This window comes from Microchirus variegatus (genome assembly GCF_963457635.1).
Source record: "Microchirus variegatus genome assembly, chromosome: 4".
NCBI lineage: Eukaryota > Metazoa > Chordata > Actinopteri > Pleuronectiformes > Soleidae > Microchirus > Microchirus variegatus.
In genome coordinates this window covers 3,154,120-3,174,949 of record NC_139805.1, presented here as the reverse complement: position 1 = coordinate 3,174,949, position 20,830 = coordinate 3,154,120, and the positions used below count along the sequence as shown (strand labels likewise).

General features: G+C 43.0%; 1 protein-coding gene across 1 annotated transcript in view; it reads right to left on the bottom strand.

Annotated features, from left to right (window-relative positions):
- Positions 1-20,830, bottom strand: part of gmds (GDP-mannose 4,6-dehydratase) — a gene marked incomplete at its 5' end in the record, with an annotated part of 150,298 nt that overhangs the window by 63,295 nt on the left and 66,173 nt on the right. The window contains one exon of the mRNA XM_083887734.1: positions 16,840-16,967. Coding sequence (XP_083743860.1) covers positions 16,840-16,967 — 128 coding nt within the window. The remainder of the gene's footprint in view (positions 1-16,839; positions 16,968-20,830) is intronic.

Here is a 20,830-nt window from a genome sequence, read left to right as displayed (position 1 = left end):
GTTAGCTTTATTAATGAGACTCGATAGACTCAGCTGGGTGGTACAGGCATTGAACAGCATCAAAAGAATCTGGCTCTGTCTGAGACTTCAGGTATGACAACAAACGTATTATATAAAGTAATATGCATAATATACTAATTCACATAACTATGCTTCAATCGGTTTAAGATGAAATGCCCCCGAAATTCTGCACAAACAATCTGTACCACATTCTCACACAGGCCAACTGGACCTGAAACCAACTCGGTGTCCGTTTAAACGTAGTATTCTATGAATGCGAACAAACACAGTGAGCTTATCTGAGGTTTCCTCATATCCTGCCTGAGCCCGCACACCCACACACACTCACTGCTCCTCATCCCAAAAAGGGGCCCCCTGGCCATTGAAATTCCAACAGCGACGCTCTTTCTTCTTTATTTTAAAGGCTTATGCGCTTTCAATGTCAAGCAATATATTTGTGTAGCTGTAGGGGGGGCGTCCACCTCACACCAAGATGAAATCAGGGGGTTGCTGTGGGTCAGTGAGACTTCCTCCAACCAGATAGTTGGGGTACAAGAAGACCGGCCGGAGGGGTACGGGGCGGAAACCCCCCCCCCCCCCCTACACAGGGTCAGCCCGCGGGGGCAGATGGCGGCAAAGCTACGGACAGAGGCCAAGCCACCGATGCCCAGCGCCGGCCCCCCGCCGGGAAAGCAGTCAGCGGCCCACCACCGCACCTTCAGGGAGGTGCGTCGTGATGGACAGCAGCGATGCCCCCCAGTCCCCCCCCCCCCCCCAGCCGAGCAATCACCCGATCCCCCCACACCCAGTGGTACCCCCAAGCCAACATAGCCGCCCCCACCTTAACAGCCAGCCCCCCAACTCGACCGAGGAGTGAGCAGGGGTCGGGCGACCGGGAGAGTACTCATACCCAACCCCCATCCCCCCGCCCACCAGGGGATCACTTGGTGGTGTGTGTGTGCATGTATGTGTGATATGGGGTATGAGATATGAGGTATGTTGGAATCTAGTGTGTAATTAAAATGGACCAAACCTAACATAGTTAGAGTAAGCTGAAGCGTACACTGATTGTCATGATGGTTTTGTCTTTATTTATGTTTTTACAGCAACTGACAAAAGTTGTCGTTACATCCAGGAGGAAGCTACCAGTCACACATCTGAGGAGGATAATAACATTTCTGATTCTTCGTCAGTTCCGCTTTATTAACTCTTCTTTAACTGTAACCGCTGATAACTATTTCTATAATCCAACCGTTGTGGTTTATTTTGAGTTGGAACAGGAATAACATCCACTGTAGACGGCTTGAATAGTCCTGTGTATTGTGTTCAATGTGCTGTAGCAAACTGTAAAGCCCAGTTCTAAACAAAGACACTAGGTCATTATTGGCATCTACCTATTATCACTTATTTTTACTCATCATTTAATACATTTTACAGCCTATTTTAAATTAAGCAATTCAAAAAAATCACTCATTTTCTACCGCTTTATCCTCCACATGAGGATCGTGGAGGAAGCTAGAGCCAAACCCAAAAGACCATTGTCACGTCATCATTCAGATATACTTAGCATGGGTGAGTGCTCCAGCGAGCGAGAGGCACAGTTGTGTGTGTGTGTGTGTGTGTGTGTGTGTGTGTGTGTGTGTGTGTGTGTGTGTGTGTGTGTGTGCTCATATTGAGTGAGGGGTCGAGCAGGAGAGGGGGACTGGTGGGCTAATGTAACTGCATATATTATTAGTACTCTAACACGTTTTCTGCTAAGGTGGTGGATTAATTGCTAATTGCAACTATTACTATCACATTTACACTACTGTTCAATAGTTTGGGGTCACTGATAATTTTTTGTGTTTTCCATTAAAAGTCACACTGTTATCCATCTGTAGAGATCTCCGGTCTAAGTACAGAAAATGAATGGTGTGGAGAGACGAGTGAGACACAGCACTACTGAAATTTAGCAGACACACACAAGCAAAATGCATCAGTGTGAACCTGTGTGGCCTGGTGTGAATGATTACATGGCAAAACTGTAGTATAAAGCGCTTTAAGTGGTCATCAACGCTAGAAACTACCATATAAATAACCATAAATGATTTGCCATAATCATTGCCGTTATTTTTTATATTTCTAAAATACATTTTGACCCACTTATGATCCAGATGATGCTCATGAATCACTAGGTTAAGTATTGGATGTACCCATAGTTTAAGTTTTTTTTAGTTTTTAAAACACGCATCAAGCAAGAAAACTTTCCAGTCATCTGAGCATCAAATAGGTTTTGGTTGCTACATAAATACACATACAAAATAAGTGCAACCCCCAAAGCTGACTGGGTAAAAACACACACATTTTAGATGTTGCATTTGAAACCCAGGCAAATGCAGTATGTCTCAGCAGACAAGAGTTGGGGCATATTTCACTTTGACTTCACCAAAGTGCTTCATAAAATAGTCCAGCCATCTGAATAATAATGACTTTTTTTGTCAGTGTGTTTTGGCTAAAGCATTCAGCGTGTTTCTTGGACAGTGACCTACTGTGTTTAATGCAGTGCTGCCTGCCAAGGGTCGCTTTCCATTTGGCATGAGCTCATAAAGACTCAGACCATGACAGACTTGTAGAGAGGGAGAAAAGATGCAGGCAACCGGACTGGACGGGGGGAAGGGGGGTGGACAGACAGATGGAGCAGTCCATAGCAATGTGACACTGTTTAAAGCGGAACTAGACCGGAAGTTCCTATTAATTAACGCTGTTTTTTTGGTGTGTATCTGCGTCATTACCTTGTTTATGAAGCCCTGACGGTTCTAAACAAACAGTTCAGCCACTGCTGAGAACGCTGTGTTTTATTGTAATCTCGGGGCTCAACGAGATCACTGAAAATCCCGTAATAGTTACGTAAACAGCCGTTCTCCTGAACAGCAGATCCTCCAGCTCCGGGCACTAGTCCGGGCACATCCGGTTGCATACATTGAACCGCAGAAGAAGAATAACGTCCGTTGTGGAGGTGTTTCACGAGCAACAGTGTCTTCTGACTCTTGGTCTGACTCTGGGTCAAAGGTCGTCAAAGTGACTGTGGCGGGGAGTCGTGAAGAAGCTATTTTTAAACACTGTTAAAACAATGTTTTGATAATGAGGAGCAGTGCATCCACCGTTCCAGAGGGGGGCGCTGCGCTTCTGAGAACGGATGTGCTGGATAGTACTGGCCAATCACAAGACTCTGTATTCTGGGGGTCAGAGTTCACTCTGAAATCTCGCAGCAGAAAAACAGCGGCAGAAAAGATTATTTCTATCGGCTCGTTTACAGCAACTAGGAGGTTTTTGACCATAAAAACAAGTTAATATATGTAAGTAGACCTCCATAACTAACATTTATGTGCAACAGGACCACTCTATGTCACCTTTAAGCAAAAAACACCCTTCCTCTATGACAAATAGACAAACACACCCAACCTCACACTTTTCTTCCACTAATCAATAATTCAAGAGTGACCTCATATTAGTAAATGCTTTGGAAATGTAACGCTAACACAACTTTGACCAGCAGCAGTCCAAAACAGATGCCATGTTCAAAAATAATATATTATTATATATATTATATAAAACACTTCACTGCCACTACATGGGGTGAAGTGATGTGTACAAGCTTATCATTCCTTGACACTGACTCCACCGGTTTATTTCTTTGACATGTTTTTGAATGGAAGTCTGTGCCCCAAACCCCAGAACACTTCACAGGGTGTGGCCTGGACTCACTCATAAGTAAATACACAATTTCTCTCTTTTACAAGTTTACAAGTTTGTGCAGATATCTATTTACAGACTCAAAATGACTTCCATTCCTAACTAATGCATTAGCTTTAATCATAAACAGTTAATCCCTAACCCCAATAATTCAAATTTTAGCCCTAAACTCAGGGCCAAACTACAGTGGCCCTGAGATGCAAAACACAAGCGCAAATCACAAAACACAACGCAAATCAAAAACACAAACGCAAATCAAAAAAACACAAACGCAAATCAAAAACACAAACGCAAATCAAAAAAACACAAACGCAAATCAACAACACAAAAATATTAACTCAAAACGGAAACACAAAAGCAGAAAACATGAAAACATTAACTCACAACGCAAACACAACTGCAGAAAACACAAAAACATTAACTCACAACGCAAACACAAATGCAGAAAACACAAAAACATTAACTCACAACGCAAACACAAATGCAGAAAACACAAAAACATTAACTCACAACGCAAACACAAATGCAGAAAACACAAAAACATTAACTCACAACGCAAACACAAATCACAACGCATTCCATGGACTGTGCAATGATCGACGACACTGGTCGATCGCAGGAAACAACGTTTTTCGTTGTTGTTTTTCCGAGTTGTGTTTTTGTTGTTGTGTTAAATGCTTTTGTGTTTGCGTTGTGAGTTAATGGTTTCATGTTTTCTGCTTTTGTGTTTGCGTTGTGAGTTAATGTTTTCGTGTTTTCTGCTTTTGTGTTTGCGTTGTGAGTTAATGTTTCGTATTTTCTGCTTTTGTGTTGTGTGATTTGTGTTTCCGTTTTGGTTAATGTTTTTGTGTTTTTGATTTGCGTTTGTGTTTTTGATTTGCGTTTTGCACCTCAGGGCCACCGTACCAAACTCTCAACCAGAACCTCAGAAATAAGTTCCTGCATCATTAGGACGGCTGTGGTCTCCATGGGGACAACTGGTCCTGACAAGGTCAGTGTTTATGCCAGAAAAGGTCCTCAATGGGGTAACACACATGCACACACACATGCACACACACATGCACACACACACACACACACATGCACACACACACGCACACACACACACACACACACACACACACACACACACACACACACACACACACACACACACACACACACACACACACACACACACACACACACACACACACACACACACACACACACACACACACACACACTTCCTGTGCTCCCAAATAGGAACACACAGGCTGCTGTGTGCCCCACACCTGTGTTTGCAGCTGTAATTAGCGGTGTATGCTATTTTCAGGCAGTGCTTGTTGAGAGGGAGACGTGCTTTCACGTGAGAGTTTCCACAAAACCACAAAAGTCTCCAATAACACCAAAAGTCGGGAGATTTGTCACGAGTCGCTTTTGACAAAAAAGAGTCACTAGAAGGAGTCAGAAAGTCACCAGATTTAGCGACAAAGTCAGTAAGTCGGCAAAACTGCTATCACACTCGCCGCGGTTGCCGCTTCGTCTTTCCTCACCGTCTCTTTAGCTTGTTACAGAGGGCGTGGAGACAAATGCAACAAAGCATAAACCTCAAAAAAAATAGTGTAGTCAGTGTCATGATGCCATTTCATAATTAAAGGTGACATAGAGTGGTCATAAATGTTAGTTATGGAGGTCTACTTACATATATTAACTTGTTTTTATGGTCAAAAACCTCCTAGTTGCTGTAAACTAGTCGATAGAAATCCTCTTTTCTGACGCTGTTTTTCTGCTGCGAGATTTCAGAGTGAACTTTCACCCCCAGAAGACAGAGTCTTGTGATTGGCCAGTACCATCCAGCACATCCGTTCTCAGAAGCGCAGCGCCCCCCTCTGGAACGGTGGATGCACTGCTCCTCATTATCAAAACATTGTTTTAACAGTGTTTAAAAATAGCTTCTTCACGACTCCCCGCCACAGTCCCTTTTATGACTTTAAACCGGAGTCAGACCCAGAGTCAGAAGACACTGTTGCTCGTGAAACACCTCCACAACAGACGTTATTCTTCTTCTGCGGTTCAATGAACGTAACCGGATGTGCCCGGACTAGTGCCCGGAGCAGGACGATCTGCTGTTCAGGAGAACCGCTGCTTACGTAACTATTACAGGATTTTCAGAGATCTCGTTGAGCCCCGAGATTACAATAAACACAGTGTTCTCAGCAGTGGCTGAACTGTTTGTTTCGAACCGTCAGGGCTTCATAAACAAGGTAATGACGCAGATACACACCAAAAAAACAGCGTTAATAGGAACTTCCGGTCTAGTTCCGCTTTAAAACATATATAAAATAATGCAAAATAAGTTTTGGTTTGGACTTTTAGAAAGACAATGGAATCCTCTGGCACAGGGCCATGCACTGCAACAGGATGAGGGTCAGAACTTTTAATCTAATTCATTAACACTACTACAAACTGTGTTATAGCCGGTTTCAAAAAAAGCAACAAAGCAATGATTTATTTCATTCTAAATGTGTATCTAGTGTATATTTGGTTTATCTCAGCCACACGGTCAGCACATAAGAGGCTGCCACCTCAATCCTTCTTATTTTGAAATTTTCTTGTCCCCGTCTGTGTGCACTTTGTCTTTGTTTGTCAACCACTCTACACACACTTTTTGGGGCTCTTCTCTCTGTCCTAGGTTTTTTGTCACTTAGCAGTGGGTTTTCGTACATGCCCTTGTGTGCTCCTGCACAGTTTCTGAACTCTGCTTCCTGTTCCAGTCGAGGGTGAAACCATTATCCCGTGGCTGGCCTGTCCCCTGGAGCTATGGAACATATGTGCCACAAGCACAGAACTCGGGATTTCCCTCAGTCAAGGCACATGTCGCTGTTTCTCACTAACTTACACGACTATCAGCTGTTTTCTTTTTCTTTCATTGGGTCTCATTTATAAAATAGTTTGAACACACAAACTGGTGCTTTAACCAAGTGTGCACATTTTTGATGCACAAATCTGGGATTCAGCAATAAGTTCTTCCCTAAATTTGTTTGTACACTTAATTGTTGAAGATGGGTGTCATAGACAATGTAAACTCTTTCATATAAATGTATTCAGGGTCTCTGCAGGTTTCAATTGGTCAAATTTAAGACTTTTTAAGACTTTTTTAAGACCATAATGAATACAATGTAAGACCATTTCAAATCCGTACTGGCAAAAAAAATTATATATATATATAAATTATATTTAAGACCTTTTAGGAGATTTTAAGACATTTTAAGGCCTTTAAGGGATAGTTCAGAATTTTGAACATAAGACCTATTTTCCAACTCAGCCGGTGTGATGGAGACGTCTGGAGACGTTTTCAAGAAATTTCATTCAGTTCTTCTAGTTGCCGAGTTCCCTGGTGCTATGGCTAGCGCAAGTCAATGGTACAGGTTAGCATGGCATTAAAAACACTCATACCGACTCCACAGTGCACCCGAGGCAAATCAATTGTAACGGCAGACTATTGATGTACATATCTGTGTTGATAGAATAATATTTGAAACAAAAATAACCTCGCATCGCATTATTTTTGAGGGACTACTTTCAAGTATGACGCGCTGCTGCTGCTGCTGAGACATAAATCCTTCAAATTGCAAGGTTGGTTTTATTTCAAACATTCTATCAACACAGATACTAGATCGATGCCGTTGAGAAAATAGGTCTCATGTCCAAAATTCCGAACTATCCCTTTAAATTCAAATTATTGGATTTAAGACTTTTTAAGACCCCGCGGATACTGTGGTATTATTAATACATAATTGCTTTGTCCCATCTTTGCTCCTCCTATATCATTGTTTGCCTGTTGTTCTGAGATTTTTTTTTATTTTTTTGCTTTGATATCAAACTTTTTGTCCCAGGGTCCAGGCTTCATGAGGCACAACATCCACTGCCTCTGTTTTTGCATAGTTATTGCAGCTACAAGCTACAAAAAAAAAAGTGTGCCTTGTCTGGCTTATACATGGGAGCCTAACCCTTACTACATGAGGTCTACTGTCTCTCATACTTATCACTTATCTACATCACCAAGTCACAGATAGAAAGGAAACAGAGAAAGAAAGAGGGAGACAGAAGTCAGAGAGCTGCCTATCAACTATGAGCAGTGACATAATGGCAGGACTGTAGTCTTTAGCGGGCAGCTCTTTTTATAGTAACTGTCAAGACAAATGTACAGTCATTTACTTTGGGTAAGTGTGTGTGCTCGATGACTCCGTGAACATCCATGCCGGGAAGCTAACCCTGGATTTGCACTGGACGCTGTCGCCGTTGCAAATCGCTTCCATTCTAATCAGAGCATTCCCACCGGCCGAGCTGCAGCGCGTTTCAGCAGCGTCCCAGAAGCGGCTCGCCGCGCCGCAGTGCTATCGATAGGAATCAGTTCTATTTTTTCCGTTGCCGCTGCTGAACCTCGTAAATTTCAACGAAGCAGATCGCACAAGACAGGAAGTCCGACACAGACTCAAAGTAAAACACTTTCGCCCCCCTTTCAAAATAAAACACAATACGCAGGTCATATAGCCTGTCACAACTTCACATCAACATTACGTCGTGGCCGGTGCTGCCAGGTAAACAGTCAATTAATCAGAGCGTCTCTGAGAGTCATAATGAACGACGAGAGACTGATTGTTGAAGTGGAGAAACATAAAATCACTTATGACACCAGATCAACAGTTCTTCCACGTTGTCGAATGAAAAGAAGCTGTGTTGTTGTTGTTTACTTTATACACACAGTCTATCGCTGGATCTCGCGAACTCGCGTCCGTTCAAGATTACCGCGCGATCTTCCGTGAACACCGCCGGCTCCCAAGGCTCCGCGCCGCTGCCGTGGGGATTGACGCTGGGCAGAGGACGAAGCAGAACCGCGCCGCTGCCGTTCGGCGGCCGTTCCGCGTCCAGTGGAAATCCGGGGTTAGGTTTTGAGAGGTTACAAACAGGAGAAAAAAAGTGGAAAATGGTAGCAAAGTCAATCTGAGAAAAAAAAAAGCAATCCCCGGCATTAAGAGAGGAGTCAGGGGAAGGGTGACGGCCAGGCCATGCTGAGGTCAAATAAGGTGCAAAACCAGTAATTCTGGGGAATGTTTACAATGAAAACAAACCACCACTATCACTGCAGGTCACAGACGGAGCCTCCCTTCAGGGCACGCATGCACACACACACATATGCACGCGCGCGCCCCATAAAAAGGTCTCACATTCTAAAAGCAAATTGTGAATCAGAACATCATGTCACTTCTCTCCTCACCCATAAATCAACATTATTGTACATGTACAAAAATATCAACACGACAACAGTGTTTTGTTTAGTGCAATGACCTTATTCCTCACACTGCCTGCAATGACATATTACAAAAAAATGTGTGTTTGTGCATACCAGCATGTTTGCAAGTGTAAAATATCATGCGTGTGTGTGTGTGTTTGTGTGAGAGCTTATGTGGCACATGTCTGGTTTAATATCATAAGCTCATGTGAGTGTGGATCTACTACACGTCTAATAAAAACCAGACAACATGAGGAAGCCATTCGGTGTTATGCGATGCGGGAAGTTAGGCTTTTAGTACTGTGACCCAACAAATGTTTCCATTCCATTAAAGACATCAGGCCTGTTTGAAGTGGACTGGTTAGGATGCCGTCTGCCATGCTCAATAGACTACAGGCAGCTCTCAGCTCTCCGTGTTCTTGGAGGAAACCCAAACACTCCTTCTGTGTATGCACAACTGTGTTCAACACAGCTTTGAAAAATAAATATAAAAAATTGCACAATCAAGTTGTTAAATATAGAACTCCTGCATGAGCCAGAAGCTCTCAGTGGAGACTATTGAAACAGAATAAACATTCATAAGTTGGGTATTGAAGTTTTCTTTATTGAATGCTGCTGCTAGAACTTACACCCGATTATTGTTTTTTATTTTGTTTGAAAGATGGGTGATAGAAAGTGTGAGTGAATTGGTGAAAGGCAAAACTGTAAGTGTAAAGGATCTTTGAGTGGTCATCAAGACTAGAAAAGCACTAGTGAACTTGTATATCTTTCAACACATGCGTGTGGTCATTAGAGCTGGGCTCCATGTAATACTTCAGAAGTTTAGCTTCACGACAAAGTGTGTAATTGTCCATCAACATAAAATGACCTTTCACGGCACACGTGCTGTACCGTCACGGCACCACTGGAGGGATACCTAACCACTACATTAAGAAGCCAGGTTTGTGTGTGTGTTCACCAGTGGTTTAACATCAACATTTACAACAACATAAGGACATCAACATTTAACACAAATGCAGAGGTCAAACCCACTACCACTAATTGGTGTGTGCGCAAATAAAACAAATACTTATTCTAAGTCATCCAATAAGCAGACTGTTGTTGTGCAATGTCCATTTTCCATCATGTGGTGGAAGCTCACTTTCGATGAGCTTGTTCAGACTGAACTGTAACCCTGATGTGCTCAGATCCACCAGTTTAGTCCTTTTTTCGTTTTCAAAAGAGACTTGCATTATCCATAAATGTATTCCTGTCAGCCACTGGGTCCTAAGGAGCTACATAAATCAATGTTGATCTCAACAAAATTGACCAGAGCTCTCCATGCACAACTTGGAACAGCCTGAACTTTTTTTTGTTTATCTTTCCCTGGATAGAAATTCCAGCTCTTTCCTTTCTCATTTTGGTTTCATTCTAATTCTTTTTATTCCTATTATTCAGCAAAACATGTTTTCTTAGCTCACAATAAGAAGCGTATTAAACAACAACAAAACAAAAGACATGACCTGAGTAGCCACATACGCAATTGGTTTCAACCAGGAATTCCTCAATACAAGCTAAATTACCAGCCACTACAAGTAAGGGTAAAATCAAAATTTGGTTTTAAAGTCCCTGAGAAAATAATTAGACTCCTGAGACCAGATCAGATGTTATCAGTGCTGTAGAAGGCATTGAATGATTCAGTTGTGTTCTGTCCTCAGGCTGTGTGAATGTATATTTGGTCAAACAAGTGCAGTGTGTGAGTTCATGTATTATGATATTCAGTGAGGTTTTACAGCTCTGATCCACAGGGGGGCAAATCACAATGTGCGTGCACAAAAAAGTGGAAAAATGGAGCGAGAGATCGTCAAGGCCACATTATACTTCTCCGACTGCGTAATGCTTTATCCGTCTGCGTCACCACGTAGACCACTCGAGCCTTTATACTTCTGCGTCGTGGTGAAGGATAGGCGCTGCAATTTCCCGCCGGATCAGTAGGGGTCGCTGCGCAAGGTTGTTGTGCTTCTCGCTACAGTGAGCAATGGCGTCCGAGGGAGAAAGACTGTTGTTGTTGAAACAGTGGCCGTTTCTCACTTTTCTGTGTGACGGAACGCAGTTTTAAGATAATTTGAGGCGAGAAATTGGTCATTTAGAGTCTAAACGTGCTGTGTGTGTTAAGATATGACGTATTTATAGTTCGGCAGCGACGAAGTCGGCGTTGATCAGCTGTGCCCTCTGTGGACGCTCGGTGCTCACTGTGAGCCGGCACAGAGCAGCTTCGCTCGGCCTGTCCTGAGGACCAATCGCAGCTCTTGCCGTCTCCGTTGTCCCTTGACGGAGTGACGGACACTTAAAAAATATTCCGTGCAGTCGGAGACGACTCAGAGACTCTACAACAGGTTCTGCGTCGACGCAGAGGACTCTGCGTAGCCTACGCAGAGCACTTTACGCAGGAGTATAATTTGGGCTTTACAGGGTGAGAACGCTACATGGTGGAAAAATGGAGCAAGAGATCGTCAGGCGGATCGGTGCAGCATCTGTAGTAACAGACGGTGCCTTTAGTGAGTGATGGGAGAGTTTTCTTTTCTCCCTCGTAAGTTCTAAAATGTGCTCTATGCACATAATCATAAATAAATGATTTGAGGAAGATAAGATGAGGACAATCTACGTAATTGTGTCTGCAGATTATACTAAACTTGAGGTAGGTGACTCATAATTCATCAACAACAACAACAACAACAACAAATACTGACAATACTAATAAGGGCTCCACTGAGAGAATGTGGCAGGCCCAGGTCTGTCTGGCTGCCGGGAAAAAGACACCCGATACCTGGACGAGACGATGCCCAGCCAACCACATGCCTTCAGATGTCGTTAGCGCAGACACACAGCACGCCCCTCCTGCCACCCACAATCCATCCACAGCCAATTACAAGCAATTTCCCTGTCCTGGGTGGGGTGAGCGGTGGGAGAAATGGGGGGCAGCTGTCAGCCTAAAGCAGACACATGTGGTACTGTTTACAAATTGCCCGTTGTTTAACTTTGCCATAGTAACACTGCCGACAGTGGCTGAATTGAGGGATATTTCAAAGTGACGCAGGGAGGCAGAAAACCCGTCTGTCGGTGACAGTGCTGACCTTTGATGGTGTGCAGGGTGGAGTCAACTTTGAGCAGAAGAGATGGTTCACTTGTGCATAATGTAAAAATGTGCCACAACAACATGTCTGTCTGTTTTTCCTCCTCCTCCTCCCTTCATTTAACCACCACCACCACCTCAGTTCCCTTAAGCACCTTGGGCTTCTGTTTGACTTTCAGAAATCCATCTTTTTCCGAAACCGGAGACATGCAGCAAGGAGCCGGCCGATTCACCAGAACTGGAAAGTCTGTTGTTCCCACAGGAAACCTGGAGTCTTTCAAGCTAGGTTGCCCTGGACAGGCTAGTGCAAGCACACACATACAGTGGGTTTGTACGTGCAGAACACATGAGAACACAAGTGGACAGTCAGACAGAAAAATAACAGGATAAAGAAACCCGCTGAACGGGAACCAGCAATTAAGGAATCAGAATTGGAATCCCCGTCACTGCTGTAGAAAAGGAAAAAAAAAAACTTGCATGATACCAAAACAATTTTAATGGAAACTTGAATGATTCTTGACTTCTATTGTTGTTGTTTTTTTCTACACCTTCTATTTTTTATGGTATGACTATCCTTGCCGACAATATTGTCCATGATGTTGTAACGTTTTGAGGGGCTCTTTGTTTGCCAAAGAAGAATCCACTTAAAGGTGAAGTAAGTAGTTTATAGTGCCATCTAGAGGAGAGGCTGAAATTTACAACAAAGACCTGCTCCTCTGCTCACCCCCTCCCTTCCCTGAGCGCTACGGTATCCTCAGCCGGTCAAATGTCGTCCTCGTCGTCTTTCTCCGTGTCAGCAGATGAGGTTCGTGAGGTGAGGGAGAGGGCGGAGCTACCGCGGCCGTAGCAGACGAAGCGGAGAGAGAGGAGGTGGGACTTCAGCTACAAGTAAAGAGACGTATTCAACAAGTCAATCAGTGGATGGGCCAGAATTTTCTCCAGCTCAATGCAGAAAAGACAGAAGTTATTGTTTTTGGTCCCAAAAATGCGAGGCTTGAGGTCAGTGACCAACTTGACTCAATGACACTAAAAACCACTGACAAAGCCAGAAATCTTGGTTTAGTTATGGACTCAGACCTGAACTTTAACAGCCACATAAAGACCATCACTAAATCAGCCTATTATCATCTCAAAAACATTGCACGAATCAAAGGATTTCTGTCTCAACAAGACATGGAAAAACTTGTTCATGCATTTATTCTTAGTAGGTTAGATTATTGTAATGGTGTCTTCACAGGTCTTAGTAAAAAATCAATCAAGCAGCTGCAGCTCATCCAGAATGCTGCTGCCAGAGTCCTGACCAACAGTAAGAAAATGGACCATATCACACCTGTCCTTAAATCATTGCACTGGCTCCCTGTGAGTCAAAGGATCGAGTTTTGCTACTAGTCTACAAGTCGCTGAATGGTCTTGGGCCTAAATACATGTCAGAGCTGCTCATTGATTATGAAGCGTCCAGACCCCTCAGGTCATCAGGGACAGGTTTACTCAGCGTCCCCAGGGTCAGAACCAAGCAGGGCGAAGCTGCATTTAGCTTCTATGGTCCTCACCTGTGGAACAAGCTCCCTGAACACCTGAGGTGTGCACAAACTGTCAGCTTGTTTAAATCAGGGTTAAAAACATTATTGTTTACTGCAGCTTTCTAATATTACCAATTTTAACCACTTTAACTTTCCTTTTTAATGATTTTAATGATTTTAAAATAATGATTTTAAATTGCATTTTTTTGTGCATGATTTTAAGTTGTTAAATGTTTTAAATTGTTTAATGTTTTAAATTGTTTTAATTTCATAATTGATTTTTGAATTTATTGTGCTTAAATTTCAAATGATTTTATGTTACACTCATTTCTGCTTGATTTTAAATTGTTTGATGTTTTAAATGGTTTTAATTTCTTTACTTGATTTTTTAATTGATTGTGTTTTAATTTCAAATGTATTTCCTGCCTGTAAAGCACTATGAATTGCCTTGTGTAAGAATGGTGCTATACAAATAAACTTGCCTTGCCTTGCCTTGCCTTGCTTGATTTGTTCTCTCGCGTTTGTCCTTACAGGCTCCGGTAGAAACATGGCGTCTCACTGCTAACAGTGGCTATGCAACCGCGGCCCGCGACCATGTTATTTTACATGACTTTTTGAAACACTACGAAAATGAAACAAAAACTATTATACAGCGACTAGACAATGCAGGAGCACATAATATGTATAAAAAAGTGGATTTTGGGTTATATAAACCCATAAATACTACACAGTGTCCCTTTAATTTAGGGTGGATCTGAAAAAGTGAATACAGGAATGTTTTTCACTTTTGTAAAAAAGTGAATGTTTATTGATATTATAACTATTCTCGTTTAATTTAATTTATCTTGTTTTATATTTGTCTGTTTATTTGTAATGTTTAAATAAAAGTTAAAACAAAAGTGAACGTTTGGGCACACTGGACATTCTTCCAATATTTATCCAATGCTAATGTCTATGAACAATTCAGGTTTTGGTCACGGTGGATGTGCTCATAGCACTTTCTAGTTTAATCTGCACCAACAGCTTCCCAAACTGCTTCAATGACCAAGCATTTTATTTTTATTTTTGTCAAATGTCAAATCTGCATGAAACATTGAATTTGCAAAAACAGATTTGTTAATAAAGAACAAATAGTGCTTCAATTATACCTGTTTTAGGTCATATCTGAAAACGTATTACAACAGGAGATGAAGACTATAGTGTGGTTAGAGTTAGATATGACTGGGGAGTAGTCTTATTACACATTTATAACACAGTTGATGCCTCCGCACCCTTGTTTCACAGGTAACAGCGTGTCTTCAGAGAACACCCCCCCTTGTTTTCCACTATTTTGGTTTAATCCAGCCCAGTGGTTTGATATGTGCCGTGGCTAATGAGAGACAGACGGATTAGCGTTGCCGTTAATTATATGTAGTCAGTCCTGTTGCATCTATGTCAAAGACATCAACAGTGTGGCAGCATTTTTCAAAAGAAGATGACGGTAAAAAAAAAAAGTGGAATGCAAATTTTGCAAGCAACGGTTTGCGTTTCACAGCTCTACTACAAATATGGCATATCATATGAAGGGACAGCTATCTTTTGAGTAAGTATACACTACGCCGTTGTGTTGTCAGAACAGCGCGTCACCTGCACGCTCTCTCTCTCTCGTCCCCTCTGTGACTTGCAGTGATGTTTCTGCTTGGCTGTGCTGCGTTCACTGATGCTCGTAAAATCCGCTTGCTCACTCTTGCACTCCTCTTACAGCATTCCACGCACATAGAGTACAGTGCATCTCCAATATTGTTGCCAGACTCTTAAGGCCACATTATACTTCTCCGACTGCGTAATGCGTTATCCGTCTGCGTCACCACGTAGACCACTCGAGCCTTTATACTTCTGCGTCGTGGTGACGGATAGGCTCTGCAATTTCCCGCCCGATCAGTAGGGGTCACTGCGCAAGGTTGTTGTACTTTTGGCTACAGTGAGCAATGGCGTCCGAGGGAGAAAGACTGTTGTTGTTGAAACAGCGGCCGTTTGTCACTTTTCTGTGTCCCGGAACACAGTTTTAAGATAATTTGAGGGGAGAAATTGGCCATTTAGAGTCTAAACATGTGCTGTGTGTGTTAAGATATGACGTATTTATAGTTCGGCAGCGACGTTCTCGGCGGTGTTCAGCTCCGCCCTCTGTGGACGCTCGGTGCTCACTGTGAGCCGGCACAGAGCAGCTTCGCTCGGCCTGTCCTGAGGACCAATCGCAGCTCTTGCCGTCTCCGTAGTCCCTTGACGGAGTGACGGACACTTAAAAAATATTCCGTGCACCCGGAGACGACGCAGAGGCTCTTCGACGGGTTCTGCGTCGACGCAGAGGACTCTGCGTAACCTACGCAGAGCACTTTACGCAGGAGCATAAATTGGGCTTTACAATAACAATCCCAGCCAATTATTGACGACTTTTTATGGATATAACTCAGATGTAACTCTGCCAAGATTGCCCCTTTATTACCTCCCAGCTCTTACAAAGTGACTGTGGTCTCAAAGAGTACCTCCTGCCACCTCACCACCATCACCTCCGAATGATCACACCAGCCACTGTGAGGTGACCCGTCAGACATGGCAACCCGTCAAGTCTTTCATCTCCTTAACCTATCGCGGAATGCGCACATATACACACGCGTAGGAACGTGCACTCCGTTAGACACACACGTGCACTGGGGAGAAAAAAAACATAGACATTCAGAAACACTGAGCTCTGTCTGCTCCTGGACAAGGCGACCCCACTGTTCATGTCAAATCTCCACTGCTGGCTGCCGGCACCATTACATTATAACACAAACATCATATTTCTGTCACCATCCCCAGGACGTGACACTCCCTTAATATCTCTCGTTCTTTTGCGGGAGTTCAGGGAATGGTTATGGGGGCTTGAAGAGATCTAGGACATCATGGGCAAGTTGTGGGAAACCAGAGTGCAGTCTGTGGCCTCACAACATGTGGCCCACTCTCTCTCCTCGCACTCCCCCCTCTCTTTTGGCAGAGAATCATAGGCGGTTTCATGCAGATTGCATATATTCTGGCCTCAACAGATCTGGGAGGACATGCCGTTTAATGCTATGTGCACATCTGAACCCTGTTCAACTCTGAAGCTGTGTATGTGTGTGTGTAGTTTATGTCTATTTCTATTTCTCTGAACATGCGTGTGGTGGTTATGGTTTGTGCTTTACCTCGATGTAGTCCAGGGCATGGCCCCAATCCCTCATGGAGTCCAGGTTGCCGAGGTTGAAGCTCTCGATTTGACCCAGGTGAATCTTTGCCACAGAACGACTGATCTTCCGTGTCACAAAGTTTGAACCTGAAACAAACACATCAAATAGTTAAGTGTCTCCTGATTTCCACGACCATTGAGAAGGAATATAAATAAACACACACAAACACAGATCAGTGACACACACACACACACACACACGTTTCTTTTATTCGGAACACTATGGGTTCCCAAAGCTTTTACTATAACCTTAAAGGTGACATAGAGTGGTCCTGTTGCACATAAATGTTAGTTATGGAGGTCTACTTACATATATTAACTTCTTTTTATGGTCAAAAACCTCCTAGTTTCTGTAAACGAGCCGATAGAAATCCTCTTTTCTGACAGTGATATTCAGCCGCGATGTTTCAGAGTGAACTTTCACCCCCAGAAGACAGAGTCTTGTGATTGGCCAGTACTATCCAGCACATCCGTTCTCAGAAGCGCAGCGCCCCCCTCTGGAACGGCGGATGCACTGCTCCTCATTATCAAAATATTGTTTTAACAGTGTTTAAAAATAGCTTCTTCACGACTCCCCGCCACAGTCCCTTTTATGACTTTAAACCGGAGTCAGACCCAGAGTCAGAAGACACTGTTGCTCGTGAAACACCTCCACAACGGACGTTATTCTTCTTCTGCGGTTCAATGTACGTAACCGGATGTGCCCGGACTAGTGCCTGGAGCAGGACGATCGGTTGTTCAGGAGAACCGCTGCTTACGTAACTATTACGGGATTTTCAGTGATCTCGTTGAGCCCCGAGATTACAATAAAACACAACGTTCTCAGCAATGGCTGAACTGTTTGTTTCGAACCGTCAGGGCTTCATAAACAAGGTAATGACGCAGATACACACCAAAAAAAACACCGATAATAGGAACTTCAGGTCTAGTTCCGCTTTAACCATTTCAACTATCTCAACTAAACTAAAGATTTATTCTAATCCTAACAAACCCTATACCTAAAACCAAGTCATAAACCTAAAAAGGCCCAAGATTTCTTTTTACAAAATTAGAAGACACGCACAAGCGCGCACGCACGTACACGCACATACACGCACGCACGTACACCCAAACCACTACTACTGCTCCAAGTCCTCTTAGCCAAAAGCAATTCTCAAACAAAGACCTAACATTACACTTCTTAGATTCTTTCGGATTCCTTCGCTCTCATTTTTCCTCATAATTCGATGCCTTGGTGTGAAATGTGGGAAAGAAGCCGAGGTGAAACCCGACAAAAAAAGGGGAAGTTCCACAGGAAAATGACATGTGAACAGGACCACCCTGACACTGCTGTTGTGGTGTCCAGTCCAAAATCACCACAAAAACGGCAGGCACAGATATCCCCAGTGGTGCATGTGTGGCAATCTGCAGGAAATCAAATGAGCTCCTAATGACACTTACTGTGCCAATAGCAGGATTAGAGACATTAAGGGGATAGTATCACGCTCTATAGTCCTGCTCAGGGGGGAAAGGACGACACAGTGAGCCAACAAGTAAATGCTCCAACCTTCAAACCCAGTAGACAGTATTATAGTGATGGAAATCAGGTCATACTCTGGTTAGTCTCCTTTGTCCCATGTTCCAAATCCAAAATAGCAGATATGTGGGTACGTGTAAAAAAAATATAATTTCAAAGAGAAGCTTGGAGCCTTCATCTAGGAGTTGGTTATTTTTAGCTGGTATAACATCTCTACTGTAGTCTGCACACATTTCCCACAGCCTTGTGTGAACCTCTTCAAAACCTCTTAAAAAACTCTTACACGCTCATTTTTAAAAAATCATCAGGCTTTAGACGAATGTTGCCTTTAACCCTGCGACCAAAATTTGCCGTAACAGCGTGGCGCTGTCGCGACACAGTATTACCGTTGCCCTGACATGAAGCAGAGCTCGCGTTTAGACCCAGGAAAATCCCATGAAACTAATCATGTGAATGCAACAAATTTGTAGTCGTTATTTCATAACAAAGCAACAGCACTGGACAGCCTAAGTAAGAACAGAGCAGAGCAAGTTAGACATGCTTATCTAAACAAAATACAGCATGTTGTGTGTTGGTAGCGGGACACAATGGCTCCCGTGTCAACAACACTTTGACACCATGTTGAGTGTGAGTATATCAAAGGTTAAATAAGGCACTGCGCAATCTTCAGATTTCCCTTTGGATCAAACTACAAACAATATTGTTCAATTTAAAACACAAACGTGCATCACTTGCTGTTTTAAAGCGGAACTAGACCGGAAGTTCCTATTATCTCTGTTTTTTTGGTGTGTATCTGCGTCATTACCTTTATGACCTGACGGTTCTAAACAAACAGTTCAGCCATTGCTGAGAACGTTGTGTTTTATTGTAATCTCGGGGCTCAACGAGATCACTGAAAATCCTGTAATAGTTACGTAAGCAGCGGTTCTCCTGAACAACCGATCGTCCTGCTCCGGGCACTAGTCCGGGCACATCCGGTTACATACATTGAACCGCAGAAGAAGAATAACGTCCGTTGTGGAGGTGTTTCACAAGCAACAGTGTCTTCTGACTCTGGGTCTGACTCTGGTTTAAAGTCATAAAAGGGACTGCGGCGGGGAGTCGTGAAGAAGCTATTTTTAAACACTGTTAAAACAATGTTTTGATAATGAGGAGCAGTGCATCCACCGTTCCAGAGGGGGGCGCTGCGCTTCTGAGAACGGATGTGCTGGATAGTACTGGCCAATCACAAGACTCTGTCTTCTGGGGGTGAAAGTTCACTCTGAAATCTCGCAGCAGAAAAACACCGTCAGAAAAGAGGATTTCTATCGGCTAGTTTACAGCAACTATGAGGTTTTTGACCATAAAAACAAGTTAATATATGTAAGTAGACCTCCATAACTAACATTTATGTGCAACAGGACCACTCTATGTGACCTTTAAGTCCTTGAATGTCCAAAGTTCTTTCAATCACTGTTATTGACAAGTTGATTAGGAAATAACATATGTCTACAGAGCATAGATAAATTGTGTTTGGAAACCCCCACTGATGTCAGACCTCTCCTGACTATGCATGATCATCTCATCTGGCTCCAGGGCCTTTCTCCAACATGGCAGCTCATCTGTTCTGACAGGTCTCATCCCTGCTGCTGCTAACTGCAGTCAAATCTATCTTACAGTTACACAGAGATACAACACAATTGAATGGGAACCCCACTAACCCTGACTTGAAGATCTGTATCTGATCTAGGGATAATTCCACCCAATGCATGATTTTTTAAAAATGCCAACAAATGGGCAAGGAGCTGTGAGTGAGAGGGGTGGAGAAGGAGGGGTGAGAGAGCACCACAGGGTTTTAGTGATCAGTACAACGCGGTGACACGGCGAGAAGTGTTGTGTGTGTTTGAGAGGCACTCGTTCAATCCACTCTCTTTCCACAATACTCTCTATTCACTGCACTCTCCTCGACTATGAATGAGCGGGAGCCTATTTTATGTTGCAAATTGGTGGGGGTTGGCTCAAAGTTATTGGCAAATGAGCAGGATACACCAACTAGGGATAAGATAAGATAAGATAAGATAAGATAAGATAGTCCTTTATTCGTCCCGCAGTGGGGAAATTTCCAGTGTTACAGCAGCAAGACAATAAGGATAAGGATAATAAATAATAAACATGCATTACCAAAAAGAAATAGAATATATAAAGTACAATATATAAAGATATTAACACTGACTATAAAAATAGGTTTAAAAATAGAATGTAGAATGTACATTATAAACGGTCTGCAGAATATACACAGTATGCACATGGTATTTACAGTGTAAGGAAACAAGGCTGAGCTATTAAATAAGGATATTAAATAAGGATATGGATATTGCACTGATGAGAAAACTACAGTATACAAAATTTGACAGTATGAAAATGGGTGGGATGGGACTTTTTTTGTCGACAAATC